Here is a 26,039-nt window from a genome sequence, read left to right on the forward strand (position 1 = left end):
AAAAACAATGTGAATATCTGAGCACAACTAATATAGCGAGAGGATTCTGCAAATTCACCTCAAAATTCCACTTTTACTGCCTACTGCATATACTGTACTGTATATCTGGAGGAGAAAGAATGAAGCAAATAGAAAAGATCCCGCTGACCACAGTGGAGCATGGAAGTTGTTTGGTGATGCCTACAGTGAAGCATGGCAGGAGCTCGGTGATGCCTGCAGCAAAGCATGGCACTGGCTCGATGATGGCTACAGGAAAGCATGGCAATGGCTCAGTAGGGCTACACTGAAGCATGGTGGCAGCTCAGTAATGCCTACAGTGAAGCATGGCGATGGCTTGATGACTACAGTGATGCATGGAGGTAGATCAAGGATCCCTACAGTAAAGCGGCAGTTAATTGGTGATGACTATAGTAAAGCATGTTGGTGACTTAATGGCTTCAGTTGAACATGACAGTGGATTGGTGATGCCTACAGTTAAGCATAGCAGTGGATTGGTGATGCTTACAGTGAAGCATGGCAGTGACTAGGTAATGTCTACAGTGAAGCATGGTGGTGGCTTGGTGATGACCACAGTGAAGCATGGTGATGGCTAGGTGATCACTGCAAAGAAGCATGGCGGTGGCTCTGTGATGCCTACAGTGAAATATGGCAGTGTCTCAGCGATGCCTACTGTAAATCATGGCGTTAGCTCGGTGATGACTACAGTAAAGTTTGGTGGTGGCTTGGTGATGCTATGGTGTCTTGGCGATGTCATTTGCTTCCTCTGTCACTGTAAACTTGCAGCACATGGAGAGCAAGATAGACTCAATCAAGTGTCAGGAAATCCTAGGAGAAAACATCATGGCTTCTGTGAAAAAGCTCAAGCTTGTCTGACCTTCCAACAAGACAATGATCCCAAGCGTATCTCAAAGTCCACCAAGACTTGATTTCAGATGAAGTCAGGGAAGATTCTGGAGTGGTAGTTACAGTCGCCTGACTTGAACCCCATAGAAAATTTAAAGTGGCATGTGAAGAGGGCAGTTGCTGCACGCAAAGCCAAGAATTTTAGTGACCCGGAGGCCATTGCCAATGAGGAATGGGCTAACATTCCTCAGGAATGCTTTCAAAAGCTGGTGACTAGATATTGCGTTTACAGCAGGTCATAACAGCCAGAGGGGTTTTACTAAGTGCTAAAGATGCTTATCATGAAGGGTAGAATAATAGTTACATTGCATTAGTAAAGTTTGCTAATAAACTTATGGGGTTGAATAATTTTGATTGCTACTACAAGTAGTAATCTCATATGAGGTAAATGGGACTGAGCTTCAATACTGCACAAAACCCGTAAGACGTGTATGGCACTGTTCTTTTTATGAAAGCAGATTGACAGCCCTTTTTTCATCACCATAAATGTAATTACTTTGATAGATGCTTAAATAGTCCTAAATCTCAAGGAAATGAACAACAATTACAACATTTTTGTCCAATTTTTGCATGACTTACCAAGAAATAATGTGACACTTTCTATGTTTTTAAAGACCCCATCGAACGTGAAGTTGTCTGAAAGAAACCAAATAAAAGATGTGTCAGGTCGATGCTCCTAAAACTTTATATAGCAACTTAAGATTTAATGATAATCTATATTAGAAAGGGTGAAATCAATCCACCAGGCTCAAAATTTCACATCTCAAAGTCTTTGTAGAAGACCATAAATGGTAATGACAACAAATAAGTAGACCTTTAGCCATGTCAAGTTGAACCTTCCACTCATTTTACTCCAAAGGGCGGCAACATAAATAATGGAGACAATGGCAAAAATAATAAATGCAATCTGAACAGAATGCAGGACGTGTGATGTTTACCAGGAGTAACCTTAACCTTCTAAGGATGTAGACATTTCTCATCTTTAGGAGGATTTTTCCATTTTTGCTTCACTGCATTCCAAGAGCCATAACTTTTTTTTTTTAAAAAAAAAACAACTTTGATTTTGCTTTTGAATTTGTACATTTTTGGAAGTAGATAAAATTTTATATTTCATTATTATAATTTATATAAAGCAAGGGGAATACCTTGATGGAGCTGAGGTCACGACCGCCATCTGGTGTTGAGGGGGACGATTACGGGGGGACCCGACCGGAATCCCAGTCATGTACTGCTTTAAACGCGTTTGGTATCTTCATGACAAGAATAGAGTTAAAAAATGTGGCAGAGTAGAGAGCTTTCGGCTCCCTGCTCCACCACTTATTCTGCTGCTTTAGGTCTGTGACGTGCAAGACGTCTAAAGTGCTGGGAGCACGTCAGGCAGCATGAAGACATCACTTCATTGTGCCATCTGTGCCTGGCTGATTCCAGGGAGGTGGACCAGATCTATGTTGGGAGAGGGGTCAGGTGAGTTTCATTGCATTTTTTTAAAGGTACAAAGAGTTTATGACAGTACTCTTTGTTAAGGACACACAGGGGATGTTATTAATCCATGGAGGCACAATGAGGCATTATTTATATATGGGATAATTATTAATATGGTGCCAGAATGATGCATATGGTGTCACAAAGTTCTTGATATTGATATATATTTGTGGAGTTTTTTTTTAGCTGGGAAGTGAAAAGGAAAGTTGGTGGGCACCCAGGTGTAGAAGTTGCCCCAAAGGCTCTTGTTACTCCCCTTATATAAAATGAGAAAAACTTGGCTGGTGTATTTCTAGAACCAATGCCACACCTGTCACTGGGTTATGTCTAGTATTGCAAATGAGCTTCATTAAACTGAATGAGGCTGAGGTGCAATACCAAATGCAGCCTAAGGACAGGTGTGGCACAAACATTTTGAAATGCAACAGTCATATTTTCTAATCCTGTACAACTACTCTATGGACATAGCACTTATTTGGATAGAACTTGAAATTCTAGTTAGTACTTGTAATTACTAAATAAATTGGTGCACGTTGTATGATAGATTTCTCACGCCTCACTAAATATGCAAGTTGTCTTTTCAATGAGGGAAAGGACTAGAACTCTTGCGTCACTTATTGGAAGCATCGATCCTAAATAATTTCCCAGAGGAGCATGCATGACTTATAAGTTCCCTAACTCTGACATGCCAGGCTTGGCTTGTCACTCTCCACAAGAAGCAACATTACCCCTTAAACCCCAGTCCTGAGCCTCTCACTTAGCCAAATCAGATCTCATACTTTGCACTGATGAGGGGCAACAAACCGAAACACCGTGTCTGCAAATTGAGATTCTAGTTTGGCTTTTATCCTAAGTCATATTGCAAGGTTCGTTAAAGAATTGATTTAGACTTTTAGGATTGCTGCTTCCCATAGGTGGCGCTATAGAGTACAAGTCCTCTTCATCTCTGAAGAGACAATTTGCATGCTTAATTTCCCAGAGAAGCATGTTACTCGCCCCCTGGGCCGTGGGGCACTCGGAACCGGGCAATAGGGAGACGATGGGGGTAGTAGTGGCGACCCGGTCCCGTGGCTCAGGGTGGTCAGACCAGTGGCTGTCTTTTAGATGTTTTAAGAGATGTCCGACTACGCCACCCGTGGATTGCGGTTATTAGGAACCGCCGCTGCAGGGCAGACCGCTGGGGCTGATGATGTATGCAGCTGGGATGGTGTGACTCCCCACGGGAAGAGTGCGGCCCCAGGGCAGTGTAGTGGATGGTGGGAGTGATGGTGGTGAGAGTCCCAGTACCGGTAGTGCCGGAGGAGCGAAAAAGCACACAGACAACGTACTGCAGTCCAGGGTCTTTACTCACGGTTAATATCCTAGTCACTTCAGCTGGCAATGACTGCCCGAGCCGTGCGGCGCCCACTAGGTGAGGGGCTCGGTCAACTCCCAGGCAGCTCAGGAGTATGGCTCAGGACCCCCTTCAATCCTTCCTCTGGCCTGCCTCACCAGTGACCCACTTTTGTCCGGCTGCCGCGGACTTGTGCGGTTAAACGTGGGCCCCGTCCTCCGCAGTCCTATATGGTGCCTTCCTAGCAGGTTTGATGAGGTGTCGCACCAATAGATGATCACGACGACCTATCTTTGGCTGAGGGTAGTTTCTCCTCCACCAACTTGGGATCCGGCACCCTTAATCTGCCTGACCCTTCACCCTGTATTCTCGTGGGTTCTTAGGGTCCCTTCCACCTTCTTGTTCCTGAGCCCTTCTGTTTCTCTCTCTCTTCTTCTTTCCTGTTCCTTCCTGTTCCTTTCTCTTGGAGCTGGGCTGAGGTGACACCACAGCTCCCATTCACCTCCTCCTCTGCCTCTCACTAGGCCCTCCTGGAGTAGAGCTCCTACAGAGCCTCTACTCCCTGTCTTCTCCTCTGTGGACAGAACCCAGATCTAAGATGGTGCCCACCTTTTATACCTCCCTCTGACCATGAGCCCAGGTGACCAGCAACCAATGGGCTCCTACCTACGCTCAGGAACCAACCCCTATCTGCCCCTACAGCACTGGGTTTTCCTCCCCCCTCCCCACTCCAGCCAGGGACATAGTCGGTCGTGCCTGCACTTCTGTCTAGTGGGAGCACCATTGAGCTGTCCCTCGGAAATGAGGTGTGTGTGCTGTATGCAGCTAACTGAGTCTTGATCCATACTCTATCCTTACCCGGGAGTGGAATATCACACCTCTGGCAGAGGTGCAATACCCCTGTAGCGGCCGAACCCTCGGGGCGCTACACATGCATGGCCTATAAGTCTCCTCACTCTGACATGCCAGACTTGGCTTGTCACTCTCCACAAGGAGAAACATAACCTTTTAGATCCCACTATAAATTCTCTTATTGATGCCAACTGTTAGTTGGATTACTTTAGACCATTACTTTAGACCAAAGTATTGGCGTTCAGTAATAATGACCAATTTAGTGCAAATTACACCTATAGTAAGCCATGATCAAAAAAAACGTAAGCATTGTGTGTGGTCAGTCATTCTTTTTTGTTGCAAAATATAAAAAAATCTGTACATAAAATAAAATTTTGGCTAGAATTTTATGCAAATGACTCCAGAAAATGAGTACGACAACCTTGGTAAATGTGAGTTACTGAGTGAGTTTTCCCCAGTGTGCTGTTTTAATACCAGTCCTTCAGATTGATCAAGGAAACTGCCTATGGGCTAAATTCGTAGTGGGGTTGTCTGGTGGATAAAAAATTGTTTGAAAAAGGCTGAAGTTGGTATAAATTAAAAAAAAAAACAATGCTCACCTAAATACATCCATTAGAAACTCCAGTCCCATCACTTACATGTTCATTGCTATTCTCTACTTTCAAGCCCCATGTCGAAATGTCAGGAAATGTCAGGAAATGCCTGCTCAGCCAATCAGCTGCCACAGCAGTGATCCGCCCCTACCAGTGATTGGCTATGCAGACATTTCCCACGTGTAGTAGACTAGTAAGGATTAAAAAAGTAAAAAATAAAAGAGGAGAGTGTTTAAAAAAATGTAAACATTCTATACTTCCTGTCATTGATCTCCATGTAACTCAGAACCAGAGTTACGTAGGGATCAGTGACAGGGAATATAGCACGTTTACATAGTCTTTAAACACTCTCCGGCCTTTTATATTGTATTCATTGGGCAACCCCTTTAAGATGTATCTTCCAGTTTCTTGGCCAACTTTTTACTCATAGGTAAAACACAAAGGTGAAAATTTGTCAAGACATGAGCTCCATACGCCAGCTTTGAAGCAAAATAAGATACTCTAAATGGGCTGATCGGCGCAGATTATGAGTTGATGTAAATTTCTGCTACAGTTTATACCAATTTTTTTTCCTCACATTATAATTAATTTCATTTATGGTGGTTGGCCAAATCCCCCTTTCGCTAAGCCCTGACAATTTATTTTCAGAGATATGATGTGGGTTGTGCAAAATAGTAAAAAGTTGGAAATTTTTTATGCAAACGTTTTAGGCAGGTGTGGAAAAAATTCTACAAAGTATGGATGCTTTGAAAAATAGAAGTGTTTTTATAGGTTACTTTCTCAATTATTAAAATGAAAAGTGAATGAAAAAAAGAGAAATCTAAACATCTAAATCATATCAATATTTGGAGACCGCCCTTTGCCTTCATCAGTTCTTCTCGGTACTTGTCACTGGTACACATTCTTTAATGAAGACCACTTCTGGCCAGTCTTCTCTGAGCAGTAGATGTGTGTAGCTGGGTTTCACAGGTTGCTGCCAGTTCTGTGCTGATGGCACTGCTGGACATCTTCCAATTTTGAAAGGAAGTAAGCACGATATGTCTTTCATCTGCTGCACTAAGTTTCCTTGGCCATCCATTGCATCTACAGTCCTCAACTTTGCCCATTTCTTGGTGCTTCTTCAAAACAGCTTGAACAGCACATCTGGAAACCCGAGTCTGCTTTAGAATCTTTCTCTGAGAGAGTCCTTGCTGATGAAGTATAACTACCTTGTGTCTCGATGCTGTTCTCAGTCTTGCCTAGGTGTATGAACTGTGACAAGAATCTGTCTTACACAACCTCACCTTTGTAGCAGAGTTTGGCCATTCCTCACCCAGTTTTAAGCCTCCTACTCAGTTTTTGTTTCGGTTAATGACTGTGTTTTAACCTACATATGAAAATAATTATCATTATCACTTGTTTGGAATAATTGGTTACTTATATGCCAGATTATAATCCTAAAAAAATCCCTACCTGTGTACAAGTGTAACTAGAAGAATTGTTGCTCTTTTGAAGGCAACTAGCGAACACCAAATATTGATGGGATTTATATTTCTCTTTTCTTCATTCACTTTGCATTTTATTAATTAATAAATATAATCTATTAACACTTCTATTTTGTGCACATTCTTACTTTGCAGCATTTTTTCCACATTCGCCTAAAACTTTTGCACTGTACTGTGCACTTTTTGACAAATTTTGCTGCTTTTTGATGCCAGAAAACTGGTGGACACGGAATGACACACTCCCAAACTTATATGAATTGTAGTCATCATCATTGCAGCACGCGAGCTTACTTACTTATGTTTCTTATTGGTAGGTCGGAAAGCTCTGATAACATAGGAGATGCTCCAGATTCTTGAGAATATGTAGTCTCTGAAAGACAAGGAGCAATGATCAAGAACATGATGCAGATCTACAGTCCAGGTGGCTTTGGTGGTGTTTTAGACTACGTTCCCACAATGAGCTTTTGCTGAGTTTTTGATGCTTCAGATTTTCTGCACCATTTCTGCACCCATTCGGTAAAATAGGTTACTTGCATTTTTTCAAAAATATGCAGCGTAAAAAAAAAATCACCAAAAGCTCATTGTGGAAACATAGCCATACAGTCATTTGTAGGTCTTGCTTCTACCAGGGTTCAGGCTACTGGACTGGACAAGTAGTAATGCTTAGTCTTATGAAACACCCAAGTATGAAGTTTGACAGAGAACCAAAAAAGTTGGTGAACCTTCAAATGGTTGGTGGATGACATTCAATGCCACCCAACCCATGACTTGGATGTGTACATGCCTCCTGCTATGTCTAGATCACTATCTGATCACCGATTATCCATCTTCAAAGACAACGTGACCTCGGATAACATTCTAAATGGATCCATCAATAAATTGCAGAATAGTACATCACCATTCCCTATAATTGTACGTAGTCCACAAGTTACCTCCATATTGTGTATTTCTCATGGGACGTTATTCTTATATTTTACACGGCTGCCCAGTGGTTAGCACTTTTGCTTTGCATCAGTGGGATCATAAGTTAAAACCCAAGCAAGGATGACATCTGCATGGAATTTCCTCCAGGTTCTTCTGTTTTCTCCCTCATCCTGAAAATATACTGATAATTGAACTGACCCGAGTTTGTGTGTCTGACTTAGTCTGTGATCTCCATTGTGGACAAGGACTATGTTGGTGCTACATACTCAGTAGAAAAATGTATACATTTATAATGTTCCTCCAAATGAGACATCCCCTTTATTAAGATTTTAATTTCATCATATATTTTCCATATTGGCAAATTTTGGTCTACTCAAAAAAGTTGTACTATAATATGAACTGTGTAAGTAGAAGCTTGTGAGGGACCCATGCAAAATTACCAATAGGGCCTCTATAAACATGTCACAGGTCTTTGGTGGTATTAGGTCTTCTCATAGGGGACCTTTTGGGCTCCTCTAGATTCCACGACTGAGGTACAACTTCTGGTTTCGACACCATCATAGCATAAAACAATTCCACCGATTCTGGGTTAACCCCCAAAATCCGTAACACTCCATGTCCAAAATATAATGAGCTACTTTGCTCCATTATGTCTAATAATGATATGAAACAAATGTACCCAAGATGTCATCCTATCTGGGAAGTCCCTCCTGTGCTTTCTCCCGTCCTCCACATTGGTCCTTTTAGAGAGTTATTAACATCTTCTGGGAAAAAATCAATCTTAAGCAAATAGTTATTAATGGTTGTAGTAATTATTAGGGTATGAAATAACCCTTCATGACCAGTCAAATTTTTGCATTTGTGCTTTCATTTTATTTCTCCCATTCTTTCAAGAACCATAACAGTTTTTATTTTTCCATCAACATAGCCATATGAGGACTATTTTTTTTGCCTAGATGGGTTATAGTTTTGAATGACACCATTCATTTTACCATATAATATATTGAATAAAGGAAATAAAACAAATTAAAGGGCTGTGAAATGGTAAAAAAAAGTACAATTTTTTTGCCAATGTTTTTTTGGGTTTTGTTTTTGTAGTAATCAATGTGTGGAAAAAATGACCTAGCAAAATGATTCTTTAGATCAGTACGATTTCGGCAATGCTGATTTTTTTAATAATTATGGGTTAAAAAAAATCAAAGATAAGTCATTTTTTTCTGATGATGGACCTTTGTGAGGACTTGTATCTCGCATAGTGAGTTGTACTTTATTTTTGGTACCGTTTTAGGTTACATACGACGTTTTGGTCTCTTTTTGTTCCATTTTTAGGGAATGCAAGGTGACTGAAAGCAACAATTTAGGTGTTTAAATTTTTTTTTCAGTATGGTATATATTGTATGGGTTTATTAATTTTAGAATTTCATAGATCAGAATTTTATTGGTGCGTGATATTACATTGGTTATTTTCTAAAAAAATTATCTTATTTTTTGATTAAGAAAATAAACTTTTAAATTTTTTAAGATTTTTGAATACCTTATCAACATATTTGTTTTTCTTTCTAAGGAACTTGATCCTTCAATTGGTTGATTGCTTAGGGTGCACTGCTTTCACATTGCATTCATGCACCTGTTCGGTGGCTTGTCGAGGCTTAAGTCCGAACCCCCTGCAAAACGGGGCCATCTATATATATAATTGTCTTATCCCGTCTGTCTGTCTGTGTGTCTGTCCAGGAAATCCCGCGTCGCTCATTGGTCCGGCAGCGGCCAATCAGCGCCGCGGGATTTCTGAAAAAAGATGGCGGCCGTTAGCGGCTCATCTGCGGGACGGAGCTCAGCGGCGATGCAGCCGGGAGATGACCGGCGCGAGGCGCTCATCTCCTGGCCGGCAACAGCAGAAGGAACCCGACCGCCGGACCCATCTGCGGGACGGAGATGCAGCCGGGAGATGAGCGGCGCGAGGCGCTCATCTCCCGGCCGGTATCAGCGGAAGGACCGCCGGCGCCGCTGACCTCCATGCGGAAGGGAGGACCGGGGAGCAGCGCTGCGGGTCGGGATACTTCTGCTGCGAGCGCCCGCTATGTCCCGGGTTCTGGCAGCGTAAGTACCCGCACAGGCAGCGCCGCTGCCCGGTCCTCACCAAGACGATTCGATGATTGGTCGCGGTCTTCGGACCCGACCAATCACTGATCTTAGCGCAAAACTTAAACACCGCTGTGCTGATTGGTCGCAGACGCTGCCCGCGACCAATCACGGATTTGGGCGCCACATTTAAATATCGGCCGCGAACAATCAGCACAGCGGTGTTTAAATGTGGAGCCAAGATCGGTGATTGGTCGCGGCCGATATTTAAATTTGGCGCCCAAATCGGTGATTGGTCGCGGCAGCGTCCGCGACCAATCAGCACAGTAGTGTTTAACTTTGGCAGCAAGATCAGTGATTGGTCGCGGGCCAAGTCCGCGACCAATCAACGATTTGTGCGGCACATTTAAATAGCGTCCGCGACCAATTGGACCCGCAGCGCCGCTCCCCGGTCCTCCCTTCACACCCTAGCCACATGGATGTCAGCGGCGCTGCCTGTGTGGATACTTCCGCTGCGAGAACCCGGGACATGAGCGGGCACTCGCAGCAGAAGTATCCCGACACGCAGCGCCGCTCCCCGGTCCTCCCTTCACACCCTAGCCCCTGATGTCCCCACAGTATCCGCATGATGTTACAAAGATCCGGACATTTGTGTTAAAAATCGCTGATTGGTCGCTGGCGGTGCCCGCGACCAATCACCGATTTGGGCGCCAAATTAAAATATCGGCCGCGACCAATCACCGATCTTGGCTCCACATTTAAACACCGCTGTACTGATTGGTCGCGGCCGATATTTAAATTTGGCACCCAAATCGGTGATTGGTCGCGGGCAGCGGCCGTGACCAATCAGCAGAGCGGTGTTTAACTTTAGCGCCAAGATCACTGATTGGTCGCGTGCGGAGAGCGCGACCAATCAGCGAATCGTATTGGTGAGGAGCGGGGAGCGGAATCGTATTAGTGAGGACCGGGGAGCGCCGCTGCCTGTGCGGATACTTCCACTGCGAGAACCCGGGACATGAGCGACTGCTCGCAGCATAAGTATCCCGACCCGCAGCGCCGCTCCCCGGTCCTCCCTTCACACCCTAGCCACTGATGTCCCCACAGTATCCGCATGGTGTTACAAAGGTCCGGACATTTGTGTTAAAAATCGCTGATTGGTCGCGGCCGCCGCCCGCGACCAATCAGCGATTTTGGCGCCAAATTTAAACACCGCTCTGCTGATTGGTCGCGGCCGCCATCCGCGACAAATCAGCGAGATTGGCGCCAAATTTAAACAACGCTCTGCTGATTGGTTGAGGCCGGCGACCGCGACCAATCAGAAGAGCGATGCAGAGCAGGGTTTAAATTTGGCCCCAAAGTCGCTGATTAGTCGCGTCTGACGGCCGCGACCAATCAGCAGAGCGTTGTTTAAATTTTGCGGCAAAATCGCTGATTGGTCGCGGCCGTAAGACGCGACTAATCAGTGACTTTGGGGCCAAATTTAAACCCCGCTCTGCATCGCTCTGCTGATTGGTCGCGGTCGGCGGCAGCGACCAATCAGCAGTATTGGCGCCAAGTTTAAACACCGCTCTGCTGATTGGTCGCAACTAATCAGCGATTTTGGTGCCAAATTTAAACACGCTCTCCAGTCCTCACTAATACGGTTCGCAGATTGGCCGCCGCCCGCGACCAATCACCGATATTGCCGCCAAATTTAAACACCGCTTTGCTGATTGGTCGCGGTTGCCGAACGCGACCAATCAGCGATTTGGGCGCCAAATTTAAACGCCGCTCTGCTAATTGCGCCCCGTCGGCCGCATACCTATTCCAGAATACCCGATGCGTTCGAATCGGGCCACCATCTAGTACACTATAATGGTGCCGGCAGAGCGAACGTGCGATCTGCCGTTCATCATTTTTGAGCGTGTATACCTACTAAATCTGAGTGTCCACCCCCAGTAGGCATATACAAATGATGCACGTAAGAGCGCACGTTCACTCTGCCAGCACCATTATAGTCTATGGCCCCGTTGGCGCATATGTCCGAATCCCGTTTTGCGGGGGGTACGGACGTAAGCCCTGAGGGGCCAATAAATGGGTGCATGAATGCAATGTGAAAACAACCTTATACGGTATACTGCAAAACTCCAATATCATGGTATATAGTAAAAATGTGAGGCTGGGTTTCAAGGGAGTATAAATATGGCAGCAAACGGGAACTTCAGTAAGCCCATGGTAAATCATTGGTGCCATGTAGTTTGCAAAACTTTAAATGCTGCTATCAGGGATTGACAGCGGCATCTAACTTGTTAAGCAGCAGCGATCAGAGCTGGCTCTGGTCGCTGTTGTTAAAGGCAGGTGCAGGCTGTATAGTACAGCTGGCACCCAAAATGTATGGTATGGACACAACTCCTGGGCCCTCTGCATACTCTTGGCCCTGGCATAGGACATACTGATACATCCTATGTCAGGTAGTGGTCAATGCAGAGTCCGGCTATCTCCGGTAGCCACTTAGACTTTATATGGGGTGGTAGTCTGTATCCTCAACCGGGGGGAAGCTTTGGACTTTAATCTTGGGATCAGTGGGGGACAAAGTGGTGAGATTCCCAGGAATAACCAAAATTATTACTTTTCCTGCGGATGCATGAAGTATTTAGAGTAACATACCAGAAGAGTAAAGCTACTCAAGAAAAGTTTTTGAGTTTTTCTTGTCAGCCTATAATAGTTGCAGAAATCTTGGCAGTTGCATTTGTTAGACCACCCTGTAGTAATAGCAGTAATGATAGTAAGACATCATACTTTTCTTACAATGAATTTCAGCTGCAGCTATAATAACGGCTCTATGTTTGTGTTCCAAACCAATAGGAACAAACTCACAAAAAGTAACAGAAGAATTCTTAAAAAAAAAAAAAAAAAGAATTGTTCTTTACTTTTTATTCAGATACTTTTTGTATCAATTCATCTCAGCTTTCGAGATCTCTTGTAGTTATAAAATTTTAAACTTCAGTGTTTACTTCTAGTGGATTATGATGGTATTTCATGTTTAGACAATGCATGGTATTATGTACATTACAATAAATTGTACAATTTTTTTTTGATACTTTCTGCATTAATTCCTTCTGATTTTCTCGATCTCTGCTTGCCGTCATTCAATACGAACACTCATTGCTTACTTTCTGTGGATGAAATTCTGTCCTGGTCATGTCCACACATGATCACACAGGTGCACAGTTCGGCACAGTTTTAGCAGTTATCAGAGCAGTGTCTTGTAACGAGTCATCCACCTGTGTGTCCTTTACATCACCAGTAAGTATATTTACTCCTTGAGACTGTATGCCAGTCTTGAACTCTTAGCCCAATGGAGTAAGATGTGCCAATTTTTTTAAGGTTCACACTCTGCTTAATTTGGGACAACTTTTAGCTACCTGCATGATGGAAAACAGTTTCTTAATCCTAAGCCCCTTTTGCTTTCTGAATATGTGCCCTTTTTATTTGCCAGTGTCTAGTTTTCAGGATCCATTTAAAAAATCTACATGCACTTATTTTTTCCAGATATTTTTCAAAACCTCTTCAAGGCAAAGAAAACACTCATAAAACTCATTAATTTGACAAATCTTTGGGCTGTCTGATCGCCCGGAAACAGCATCTGCACCTCATCGCTTTTTCTAAGCCTTACACACTGTTTTGAAAAAGTGAAACATTTTTATGACTTTTTTAGGCCAGCTTTCTAGTGTAGAGGGGATCATAAATCCCCTCCAATTCTTTTAGAAAAAAAAGTAACTTTTCCCTATTTAATCAACCAATTGCTTTTATCTGATGAAATCAGAATAATATTTTAAAATATACAACCAACATGGCTAATCTTTCATTTCAAATAAGCTCTGGGGACAGATTCTCGGGGAGATCTATGTCCTGCCCATAGATCTTAACAGCTCATTTACAAATTAAGAAAAACATGGATTTCTCTGTAATAACACTGTTAAGGATATAAATTTATGTATATTTATGAAAGTTATATGAATATATAACTTCCTACTAATATATGTATAAATAATTACAGATAATCAAAAATGGCCTCCTGTCTGTCGTGTCATCCCGTACTAGTCTTTAGATCCTGATGAAATACTGGAAAAAGGTCTACATGCTACATGACAGTTACCAGATGGAAAATTTATACTTCTGTTTCTACAAACAAATTAATCTGATAATACTGACTTTGCTAAGAAATTATATTGCTTTAGAGGAAATAACAGAATTATAAAGTTAACTGATCATATTGATTGAACTTTGGACTTGATGTGGAAGCTGGAGGTCAGTTCGACCTCAGGCATGATTTATGAATGTAAAGAAATAATATGGGACGTGGATAACGGATGTCAGCAAAAATTATGAGATAAGCCGATATTGTAATGTGTTTGATTTTTTCCATAAAAATAATTCTGATCAATAAACTAGAACTCATTTTTGACACTACTCAGTGCTCATCTTTGACTTCTCCGGCCGTATAAATCCAATATACAATTTGGCAGCAGACAATTAAGAGGAGAACACACCTTTCGTGTTACCCAACATTTGGCGCCCAATGTGGGGCATTTCCTTAATTGTCTGCCTTATCTGCTTTGTCTCTCTACTGTGCTGCTTACATCTGTGAATGTTGAATATTGCTCAGTAAATAGACCGCCAACCTGTAAATGGTAGAATTGAAAAGGTTGCAGTAGTTTTGATTATTCTGAATCAGCCTCAGGGTAGGGAAACTTTTTGTGTGCGCCAGTCTCAAGGGAAAACTGGTCGCTTCATGGACTGTGCTACAGTCAAGTACATTTCCTTTTGCACAGATGGCTGGTAACGTTGAAGTGGTTGCAACAACCACTTACAAGTCTGCAGGAATTTTCTAGAGGTTACTAGCAGATCGGGCTGATGTAATTGAAAGTGAAACTGCTTGTATGTGATGTGTACATTGTGCATATAGAGTAGTGTAGAATTTGTAACATCGAATCCAGGTTGGCGGTAACAGGGATTAGAGGTGTTTAGTTAACATTCACAGTTGAATAGTATTGCAAAGTCCGGTAGTAGCGTCATCATAAGCTGTATTTATCTGTTTATATTGTGTGTATGATTTGCCGGTAAGAGCAGCGTAGCAGAGGTCATTTCAGTAGAAGCTAGCGTATAAGTATAGTATAGTGTAGTATGGTGTAGTATAGTTAGAGTTTTTAATTTCACTCTGTATACACTCATTATAAGATTAGAGGATTGGTTATAAATCGGTTATAAACTGGTTTTGTCTTTGGCATACTTCAGAACTGTAAAATTAGACAGAGTGTTAACAGTTAATATTCACGCAGAGAGAAGTTTCTTAAAGTGATAAGATAGTATCTGTTCTAACTTGTACAATTCAGAAAGAGCTTGAGATCAAAGTCTACTATGGCTAATCATTTACTAAGCGTAGCTGCATTTATTTCTGTGTCCTTGTGTGACACTCGTAAGATGATCTTTCTAAAGTGAAAGTGTTGTGAAAACAGATATTCTAACAATTTATATGATGTTTTAAATGGCGTGTTCTCAGCGTATCTGTTAAGGGGACGGTTGCAAACAACTTTATTATAATGGAACGCAACAGACCCCGGGGTCCGCGATGCAGCCTGGTGGACTGCGGCCGAACACCTTCCAGGTGAGAAGGTAAAACAACCAACTTAAATAACAATCCCCTCCGTGTTACAGCACACCGGAGCGGGAATAGGAATTCGCACTATCTCCGTTAACTGCACGAGAGATGTGTGATAAATAAAGTATCTGTAGACCTGTTGCAGCACAGGGACTACACAGTTGGCGCTGGGATGAGTGTGTGACTCACGCCGGTGTATAAGTGGTCTCAGCTGGCATGCTACCGGACTGAGGAGAATCTCTCCATGTGGCTTACAGGCAGTACTGCGAATACGGCGTCTATAGACTGCTCGGGGTGTATGGCGACCCCTTAGTTGGAGCCAGACTGTCAGACGAAGCTACCTGCCTATTTCCACTAAAGCACCCGTGGAGCTCAAACGACCAAGCGTCCACACAACACCATCACTGCTCAATGATCAGAGTGCGCCGCCATGTTTGTGGGTGGGCTTTTTAAAGATTAAGCCCTGCCCACCGTCGCACCATTGGTGACGTCACCCGCGACCCATCAGGCGGTGCCAGGTCACCGGATCAGCTGACTCCCAAACCACCAATCACGGTCCACCATGTCACGGGCATGCTCAGTGCAGAGAATCCTGAACTTAGGCTGTAGCAGCCCTGTTTCCCTCTGCAACCTACGCTTCATGTTGCTAGGGATAAAGACCCAGGAAACAACTAGTCCATCTCGTGCACCAGCTAGGCGTTTGGACTGATGAAAATGCTGAGCAGCATCAGCCCTGGCTGGACCAGAATGGGAGACCACAGAATTCCCTGATGGCTCTGAACCCATTTCAAATTCAGCAAACGCCCGACACCTAACAGTATCTGAGAATCTTTGAAGCCCCGGTTGTGAAATAGATAGATTTTAATTACTATTTAGCTAACCTCCTATATCACTGTGTTCAAGCCCCCGGTACTAGCTATATCACAAAGTCACTGAGTCCCCTTTCCCTAGACATTAGACAAGTACATATAGCCTTCTCAGTTACGTGGCCAGAATTTAAAGTACTCAGATTAAATATACCTGCCAGGTTAACTATTCAAAAACCTGTGGGAACTTTGTTTCAAGAAATAGAGACACACATGTCCCTTAGGTGCTACATTCAGGATTTAGATGGTAAAATGGGTGGAAGTAATCAGTCAACACGCACAGTACACACACAGCCTATAGTTGTTACAGGTGTGTAAGAAGTGACAGACAGTCGCCCTGCAGTGGGTTGCAGGAGATCTTAGAGGCTGTCTCTAGTACCCAGTGGCTATCTTCCTCTGGCTAATAAACACCCCGGCTTGGGTGTATAAATACCTACTGTGTTCCAGAGGGAGTTGCCGGCAATATTCATTACTCCTTGTGAAGGCTTTAGCAAGAGCAGTACTTCTTCCTCTCTGGTGCCTGAGGACGTGTGCGCATTTGTCTGGAGTGATCTAAAGCTACTGTAAGCTATTTGCCCCTGTTTCTCCTCCCTTGTTGTCTTCAGTGTTCAGTGGGGATCGACTAGTGCTCATCTCCTCCCTTCCCTAGCCTTAGCCAATGCCAGGGAAAGACAGGGCGAGGAACATGTGCAGCGATTGGTGAAGAGCCAATATAGTGACGTTAGAATATTCCCCTGTCTCCCCTATCAGCGAGGAGGTCTCCACTCCCCCCTTTCCCTAGAGTCTGGTCTTTCTTTCCTTCTTCTCTTTGTATTGCACTAAGTCTTTCCCACACCTTGCGAGACAATAGTGCTGGTAGCGGAGAAAGCAAAGAGAAAGCATGTGAAAAGCGCAAAGTCCCTCCTCACGAAAACACACTTGGTCAGACCTTGCAGCCCTCTGGCGCCCCCTTATCCTGCTGGTCAAACACGGTATTGACCGAGGATAAGCAACAGGGCGCAGCTGCTCTAATTTATGTCGACTATTGTGGCACGTGATGTGACAGGACGTATATATATCACCAGTTCCTTCCAGGAACGTATATATACCTCCATCCAGCCACCCTCAAACCACAATATCACATAAATACTGGTATACTGCCACCACCGATCGCTTAACAGGTGGATCGGGTACCCGTTAGGTAACGTGAATTAGCGAGTGAGGAACGTGTTTGCTCGACATAGGACAAGAAGAACGAAGCTGGCAAATAATGGGCAGTGTTTACAAAAGATATACAAGATATTATAAAAGAGACAATTTACATATATGCATAAAACAGTTATTAAAATAAAAGGGATAAGTAATAGCAAAACCTGCGCCACGAGGTGATGGTCTCAGATTCTGTGGGGGCGGCGGCTCCCCGGAAATTAGGTGTGATTCCTCGACGTAGCGAGGAGTGCATGCATCTGACGTCCTGGGGTAAGAATGAAGTAAAATGGCCGTTCTGGTTTTTAGTAAGGGGCCAAAACACTAAGAGACACCGATGTTGTTTACCTCACACGGGGGCTCGGTTTTGTGAACCCACCCAGCTGCATAAGACATAAAAATCCTTCAGATTTCATATCTTGGTATGGGGGTGTCCCACATCCAAGATGGAGACATCATGTTTGCCGTCACCAATATTCATGAAGATGGATATCAAATATGATACCTCTATGACGCTCAGAAGCTCAGAACCCATTTCCCAGGTTCCTGGTGGTCTCCCAGCCACGAAAACCACACCATCACAATTGCAAAAAGGTGAACATCTCAAAAATGTGGTCCCTGTGTTTGTGACAGTCATGTGCATTATTAAAATCGACATTAAAAGTTTGTACAGTTAGACAATAGGATTTTAGAGTTTAGACCAGAATGCTTGCTCTGGGCTGATGTTTTATGGCGGTTATAAAAATTCCTGGTTTGGGAGAAAGCAAGAGTGAGTTCTATCTAGGTCTCTTCCAAATGAGCAGTCGGTGGAGATTTAAGACATCTCTGGCTGTCCTTTTAACATTTTTAAAACTAGGACAAAAATAAATTTTGCCTGACACCTCCCCCTTTTTAGACTGCGCTATGGAGGTAGGACCTTCTGGTACTCCTCCAGGCGTATCTCTGGAGGCTCCCCTCGCCGGGACAACCCATCGGCATTGCCATGCTCGCTGCCTTTGCGGTGTTGAACGGTAAAGTCGTACTGCTGGAGGGTGAGGCTCCAGCGCAACAACTTTCCGTTGGCACCGGACATGGTGTGCAGCCAACTCAGGGGGTTGTGGTCAGTCACGACAGTGAAGGGGCGCCCGTACAAGTAAGTCTGTAAACGTTTGAGGGCCCATACAATGGCCAGGCACTCCTTCTCTATGGTGGAATAGGCTACTTCCCTAGGCAGCAGTTTCCGACTTAGGTACAACACGGGGTTGTCTTGGTTCTCCGAGTCGACCTGGCTGAGTACAGCACCGAGGCCAAACTCACTGGCGTCGGTCTGTACGAAGAATGGCCGTGTGCCGTCGACCGCCTTTAGCACAGGAGAGCTGCTCAGGGCAGTCTTCAAAGCCCGAAAGGCCACCTCGCATTCATCTGTCCATTTGACTGAATGGGGTAGGCTCCTCCTGTTGAGGTCTGTCAAGGGCTTCGCAAGGCTACTATAGTCTTGTACAAAGCGTCTATAGTACCCTGCGGTGCCCAAGAAGGACTGCACCTGCTTCTTGGTCCTGGGGGTGGGCCAGGACGCGATAGCGTCCACCTTCCCAGGCTCTGGATTCAGAGTACCCCCACCTACCCGGTGCCCCGGGTAGTGGACCTCGTTCATGCCCATCTGGCACTTTCCTGGCTTGATGGTCAAGCCCGCCTGGTGAATGCGCCCGAGCACCTGCTGCAGATGCTCGAGGTGATCCTCCCAGGTGGGACTGAAGACGGCAATGTCATCCAGGTAAGCCACTGCTTACCTCTCCAGTCCCTGGAGCAGGTGGTTGACCATTCGCTGGAAAGTGGCAGGGGCATTTTTCATGCCAAAAGGCATGACCGTGGATTCATACAATCCGAAGAGGGTGATAATGGCTGACTTCTCCTGGGCCCCGGGGCTCAAGGGAATCTGCCAATATCCCCGACTCAGATCCATAATGGAGAGATAGCTCGCGCTGGCTAACCGCTCCAGCAGCTCCTCAATGCGTGGTATTGGTTGTGCGTCAGAGGCGGTGATAGCGTTGAGCCCCCTGTAGTCCACACAGAACCGGGTGGTCCGGTCCTTCTTTGGCACCAGAACTACAGGTGAGGCCCAAGCGCTCTTGGACCGCTTAATCACCCCCAACTTCAGCATCTCCTCGACCTCCTGGCGCATGACATGCTGCACCTCGTCGGAGATTCGATAGGCTGTCCACCGGAGTGGGGCATGATTCCCGGTGTCCACTTCATGGACCGCCACTTCAGTCTTGCCAGGCAGGTTGGTGAACACTGCTTGGAAGGGTTTCAGTACTGCTCGCATCTGAGACCTCTGGTCTGCGGATATCAAGGCGCTTATCTCTACATCCTCTAGGGACCCGCTGGCCTTCGCTTGGGCCAGCATGTCCAAGAGGGGGTCGTCCTCCCAATCCTCGGGCAGGCTGCAGACCGGTAGGACGCAGGCTCCACGTTCTTGATGAGCCTTCATCATATTAACGTGAAAAGCTTTCCGCCTACCCCGCGTGTGGTCAAGAGTGATCACGTAGGTGACCGGGTTGAGCTGTTGGTGAATGACGTACGGGCCTTCCCAGGCCGCCTGAAGCTTGTCCTTTGGTACGGGGACCAGCACCCACACCTTCTGACCCACCTGGTAGGTCCGCTCTCAGGCGTTCTGGTTGTACCAATGCTTCTGGTCAGCCTGGGCTTGTGCCATGTTGTCATGCACCAACTGCGTCAAGGTCTGCATCTTGTCTCGGAAGCGCATGACATACTCCACGATGGACACTCCTGGGGAGCTCGGCTCTTCCTCCCAGAATTCCCTTATCAACCCAAGGGGCCCTCGGACACGCCTGCCATACAGGAGCTCAAAGGGGGAGAACCCCGTCGAGGCCTGTGGAACCTCTCTGTAAGCAAACAGCAGGTGTGGGAGGTAACGCTCCCAGTCGCGTCCCTGGGTCTCAACCAGCATTTTTAACATCTGTTTGAGGGTACCGTTGAATTGCTCACACAAACCATTGGTTTGGGGATGATACACGCTCGATACCAGATGCTGCACCTGCATTTTCTTACATAGGGCCTCCATTAAGAGAGACATGAACTGGGTCCCCTGGTCAGTAAGCATCTCCCTGGGAAAGCCTACTGGCGAAAAGATGGCCAAGAGGGCGTCCGCCACCTTATCCGCCCTAATTGAGGACAGGGCTACTGCCTCCGGATACCGGGTAGCATAGTCTACCACGGTAAGGATGAAACGTTTTCCAGAGCTGCTGGGTATGGCCAGTGGTCCCACAATGTCCACAGCAATCCTCTGGAAAGGCTCCTCTATCACGGGCAAAGAGATCAGGGGGGCTTTGGGAGCCGGCCCTGACTTTCCCACTCTTTGACACATGGTACAGGAGCGACAGTAGTTCACCACATCCATCCCCATTTTGGGCCAATAAAAGTGGTGAGACAGCCGGGCCTTGGTTTTGCTGACCCCCAAGTGTCCAGCGAGTGGAATTTCATGGGCGATCCGCAACAACTCATCCCTGAATTGGTAGGGGACGAACCCCCAACACCCTGTTGGGGTGTACAGGGAACTGTCTCCCGGTACAACCTCCCTTGGTCCCAGAATACCCTCTCCTTACCCGACTCGGAGGTGGGCTTCTCAGCGAGGCTCCTTAACGTCTCCAGGCTAGAATCTGAGTGCAGAGCTGCCTGAAACTCCTGGCTGGAGGAAGCCAGAAGTGAGGTTAAGGCCACATCCTCACTGGGACCGGCTCTGGGTCCATACCTGATTCTGTTATTCCTCTGTCCGAGGAGGGTCCAGAAGGCAGGGCATTACTTGCATTCTGGGCACTCTGACTGCGGGTAACAGCGGCTATATAGGCCGTCTCCCCGGGGAATAACACCGTCCAATCAGCCTGCGCGGCTATGAGTACTACTTCCCCATCCTCCTCCATTACCTCAGGCACAGTGCTACGTATGGGGCAGTTACCATCAGCCAGGTCACCATCTGTTGTGCCACTGGTCACTGGCACAGCACCACCTGCTTCATGGTCCCCGTGCCTCTCCCCATTATCCTTAGCACTGACACTTGCTCCCGCTAGGGGATCCTCAGCAATATCACCCCGCAGCGTGACATGGCTGAGTTCTCCTGTACCTTCCAGTACATCATCATCATCATCATTATCAGCAGGTAAAGCATTGACATTCACATTATCAGCATTAACCTTACCAACCGTATCAGATCGGAGAGGGGTGTCAGGGACATAATAAGCAAACATTCTCCCCAAATCAGTTCCCAACAAAACATTTGCAGGTAGATTTTCAGATACTCCCACTTCCTTCACCCCACTCCCCGCACCCCAATCAATAAAAACCCGGGCCATGGGCAAGGGGCATCGGACGCCCACAATCCCGGTGACAGTCAGGGTCTTCCCCGGAATAAGCTCTTCAGCGGACACCAGTTCGGGTCGGATGAGGGTTCGTTCGGCCCCAGTGTCCTTGAGGCCTACAGTGACAGGGTCCCCCACCATGACAGACTGCAAGTTTTCACAGGCCCTCCCAACCGGCCCACGCACCAAAAGAACTGATGCATTAGGCCCTGGGGCCTTGGATGGGGGGTTCTTCCTCTGCTTCTCTGGGCAAGTGGCGCTGAGATGACCAGTCTGGTTGCAGAAATAACACCTGCGGGCATCAGATGCAGGCTGGGCGTTGGTAACGGGGAAAAGGCCTCCGGAAGGTCGGCTGGCAGGGGCAGGGATGGTGGTTGATGGCTTACCCCCTTTCCAGCTGGCGACGACCGGCTTCCGCACCACCGGTCTCCGGTTGACCTCGTAGGTGTCTGCGATCTGCGCTGCTTTATTGGCATCTGGTGGCTCCCGATCCATCACGAACTGCCGTACCTCAGTCGGACACAGATGCAGGAACTGGTCTTTCACCATCAGATCCTTTAGCTGCTCAAAGGTGGTCGCTGACAGTCCTTGGATCCACTGCTCAAAGTTGGTTCTGAGCCCATGCACCACATCGCTGCAACTGTCGTGAGGTCCATGTTGGAGGTTCCGGAACTTTTTACGGTACACCTCAGGAGTCAGTTGGAACCTCTGGATTAGGGCCTGCTTAATGGCGTCATAGTTCAAATCGAGGCTCGGAGGAAGAGCCACAAACACATCCAGAGCTTTGTCTCGCAGCACTGCAGTTAAGTATCGGGCCCACTGGCCCTCAGGCAGCTGGTATAGTCTGCAAGTCTTTTCAAAACCCCTCAGAAAGGTGTCGAGGTCGCCGTCCTTTTCCATCACAGGAAAATGCTCTGGACGGGGCTTAAACAGGGTCGCATTGTTGGTGTCACCGTTCCGTGAGGTGGATACTGGGATCCCGAGTTGGGCCATCTGCAGTTCATGGGCCCTCTGGGCTTGGGCCTCTCGCTCGGCTCGCTCAGCCTCTCGCTCGGCTCGCTCAGCCTCTCGTTGGGCTCTCTCGGCCTCTAGCTCGGCCTCTAGCTCGGCCTCTCGCTCGGCCTCTCGCTTGGCTAGCTCGGCTCTCTCGGCCTCCTGGTGCTGCTGAATGACTTTCAGCCGTCTTTCATGATCCTCTGCAGGAAGTTGCTGTAGAGCCATCTGCAGATAGGGGTCCACGCTGCCCTGGTCGCTGACGCGGCGTGCTTCTACAGGTGGGACTCCTGCAGTAGTACTGTCCATATCCCGGCTGACCCCTGGTCCTGCTGAGGTCTGGAGAAGGGCTTGCTCTGCCTCCAGTTGCGCCAGTGCAGCAACCATTTGTTCTTTGTTTTTGCCGAGGGGGTCAATGCCTCTGGTTATACATATTCCAATAAGAGTGTCCTTTTTCTGCTGGCTGTACCAGAGCTCCCCAACGATGACCATGATCACCAAAATAGAAATAGAAAAGAAAAAACGAAGAAGGGTAGGGGTAACTGCTACACATACAGTATTGTCTCAGATCTAATAAACACTGAGTTCGATCTTCAAAACTTTTGTGCAGGGTCCAGGTAAGAACCGTGCAAGTTTTTAGTGAGAGGAATGATTGCTCAAACCAGATCACTAATGTCCTATGATCCCACCGCTTGCCACCAATTGTCACGAAAACACACTTGGTCAGACCTTGCAGCCGTCTGGCGCCCCCTTATCCTGCTGGTCAAACACGGTATTAACAGAGGATAAGCAACAGGGCGCAGATGCTCTAATTTATGTCGACTATTGTGGCACGTGATGTGACTGGACGTATATATACCACCAGTTCCTTCCAGGAATGTATATATACCTCCGTCCAGCCACCCTCAAACCACAATATCACATAAATACTGGTATACTGCCACCACCGACCGCTTAACAGGTGGGTCGGGTACCCGTTAGGTAACGTGAATTAGCGGGTGAGGAACGTGTTTGCTCGACATAGGACAAGAAGAACGAAGCTGGTAAATAATAATGATTTACTCCCGAAAGTGGGCAGTGTTTACAAAAGATATACAAGATATTATAAAAGAGACAATTTACATATATGCATAAAACAGTTATTAAAATAAAAGGGATAAGTAATAGCAAAACCTGCGCCACGAGGTGATGGTCTCAGATTCTGTAGGGGGGACGGCTCCCTGGAAATTAGGTGTGATTCCTCCACGCAGCGAGGAGTGCATGCGTCTGACGTCCCGGGGTAAGAATAAAGTAAAATGGCCGTTCTGGTTTTTAGTAAGGGGCCAAAACACTAAGAGACACCGATGTTGTTTACCTCACACGGGGGCTCGGTTTTGTGAACCCACCCAGCTGCATAAGACATAAAAATCCTTCAGATTTCATATTTTGGTATGGGGGTGTCCCACATCCAAGATGGAGACATCATGTTTGCCGTCACCAATATTCATGAAGATGGATATCAAATATGATATCTCTATGACGCTCAGAAGCTCAGAACCCATTTCCCAGGTTCCTGGTGGTCTCCCAGCCACGAAAACCACACCATCACAATTGGAAAAAGGTGAACATCTCAAAAATGTGGTCCCTGTGTTTGTGACAGTCATGTGCATTATTAAAATCGACATTAAAAGTTTGTACAGTTAGACAATAGGATTTTGGAGGGGATTTCCAGTTTAGACCAGAATGCTTGCTCTGGGCTGAGGATTTATGGCGATTATAAAAATTCCTGGTTTGGGGGAAAGCAAGAGTGAGTTCTATCTAGGTCTCTTCCAAAGGAGCAGGGGGTGGAAATTTAAGACATCTCTGGCTGTCCTTTTAACATTTTTAAAACTAGGACAAAAATACATTTTGCCTGACAGATAGGAAGGAATAAAAGAATGTGTTCATGAGTAGAGACAAGCGCCCTATGTACCATGAAGCCCTACAGGATGCTGGGGTTTTATATAGAATGACAAGGAAGGTGAAAAGATAGATGTGGAAAGAAGAAATATAATGATGTTACTAAATGTTATACTTAGCCACCGCCCGAGAAAAAGGCACAGTTGAGACCTCCCGTATATTTTCCGAAGGACTGAACATGCGCATTCTGTCAAACGTAGAATCCAGACTGCCGTCACACTTGTTCTGTCTGTGATATAGCAAACTCACACAGTCTTGCCCTATGCCCTGTCAGTTATGTAAATGGCAAGCCCTATGCCACTTCCTGTACAGCGGCCATCTTAACTTAGGGCACATCCCGCTCCACAGCCATCTTAAGTCAGGTCACTTCCTCTCCAGTGGCCATTTTAAGTAATGGCTCTTCCACCCCAGCAGCCATTTTAGCTCCAATAGTTAATGGAATGTATACCAAGAGTAATAGAAAAGAAAATGAGGATGACATTACAGGACCAGGAAGAACAGGAAAGCCAGCTCAGACTGACACTCCCCAGTACCCCATAAACATGACCCAACGTCTACCACTATATGATGGGGGAAATCATCATCATCCTCATCTTTTCCACGCAAGCCCCAAGGCCGCTATGTCTCCGGAAAACCCCAAGAGTTAAATACTCTGGTGAATGGTCTACCAGATCCAGACCAACACCCTATGTCATTTTACGTGAATATGTGTCAGATACAGAAGATGCACTTTGCCTCATGGACAGATTTAGAAAGGCTCACTCAAATTAAAGCAGGAGATTCTTTTTGGCCAATAATGCGACTAGCCCTTTAACCCGACAGCCTAAATGTGTAGTTACTTGAATCGCATGTGTCCGGAGAAGATTTCATTCATATGCTTTATGTCTGGGCTAAGGATCACCTAACAAAACAAGCCCCCACACTTCAGGATGTCATGCAGGAAAAAGGAGAAACTGTGGAGAAGGTCTTCCACCGACTAAATCAGATGTTTCAAGATCTCAGATTTGAAATAAAAGTCAGCCCCCGAAAGAAAGATACTTGGACACCAGTGTCAGCCACTCCAAGGACCACAGGGCCCCAGGCCATAATAGGATATTGGCAAACTGAATCCTCCATACACACCAGAACCACATATACTCTTACACTCCACAAGATAACTGAGTGTATCAATCCCACCATCCAGATAGAAGTTGAAGATAAACCCCCTCAATTATCTGGTGGATACCGGTGCAGCCAAAAATGTAATAAGAAATATTGATTTACCAGACCCAGACTGTCTGACAGATGAAATGGTCACTTGTGTAAGGGTGGATGGAATTACACGCTATACACCAATGACCAAACCCCTACACATAGGCCTACAACATACACAGAGTATGCTGTCTCAACTAGTAGTCTCTAAAACCTGCCC

General features: G+C 45.9%; 1 protein-coding gene across 2 annotated transcripts in view; it reads right to left on the bottom strand.

The window, feature by feature from the left end:
* OC90 (otoconin 90) overlaps window positions 1-26,039 on the bottom strand; it is a 265,718-nt gene that overhangs the window by 229,554 nt on the left and 10,125 nt on the right. For both annotated transcript variants that reach the window (XM_073679899.1, XM_073679900.1), the window contains exons 3-4: window positions 6,943-7,017; window positions 1,483-1,539 (exon numbers count right to left, since the gene is read on the bottom strand). In XM_073679899.1, coding sequence (XP_073536000.1) covers window positions 1,483-1,539; window positions 6,943-7,017 — 132 coding nt within the window. The remainder of the gene's footprint in view (window positions 1-1,482; window positions 1,540-6,942; window positions 7,018-26,039) is intronic.

This window comes from Phyllobates terribilis, unplaced genomic scaffold (genome assembly GCF_046119375.1).
Source record: "Phyllobates terribilis strain yellow unplaced genomic scaffold, ASM4611937v1 Scaffold_4__5_contigs__length_816908805, whole genome shotgun sequence".
NCBI lineage: Eukaryota > Metazoa > Chordata > Amphibia > Anura > Dendrobatidae > Phyllobates > Phyllobates terribilis.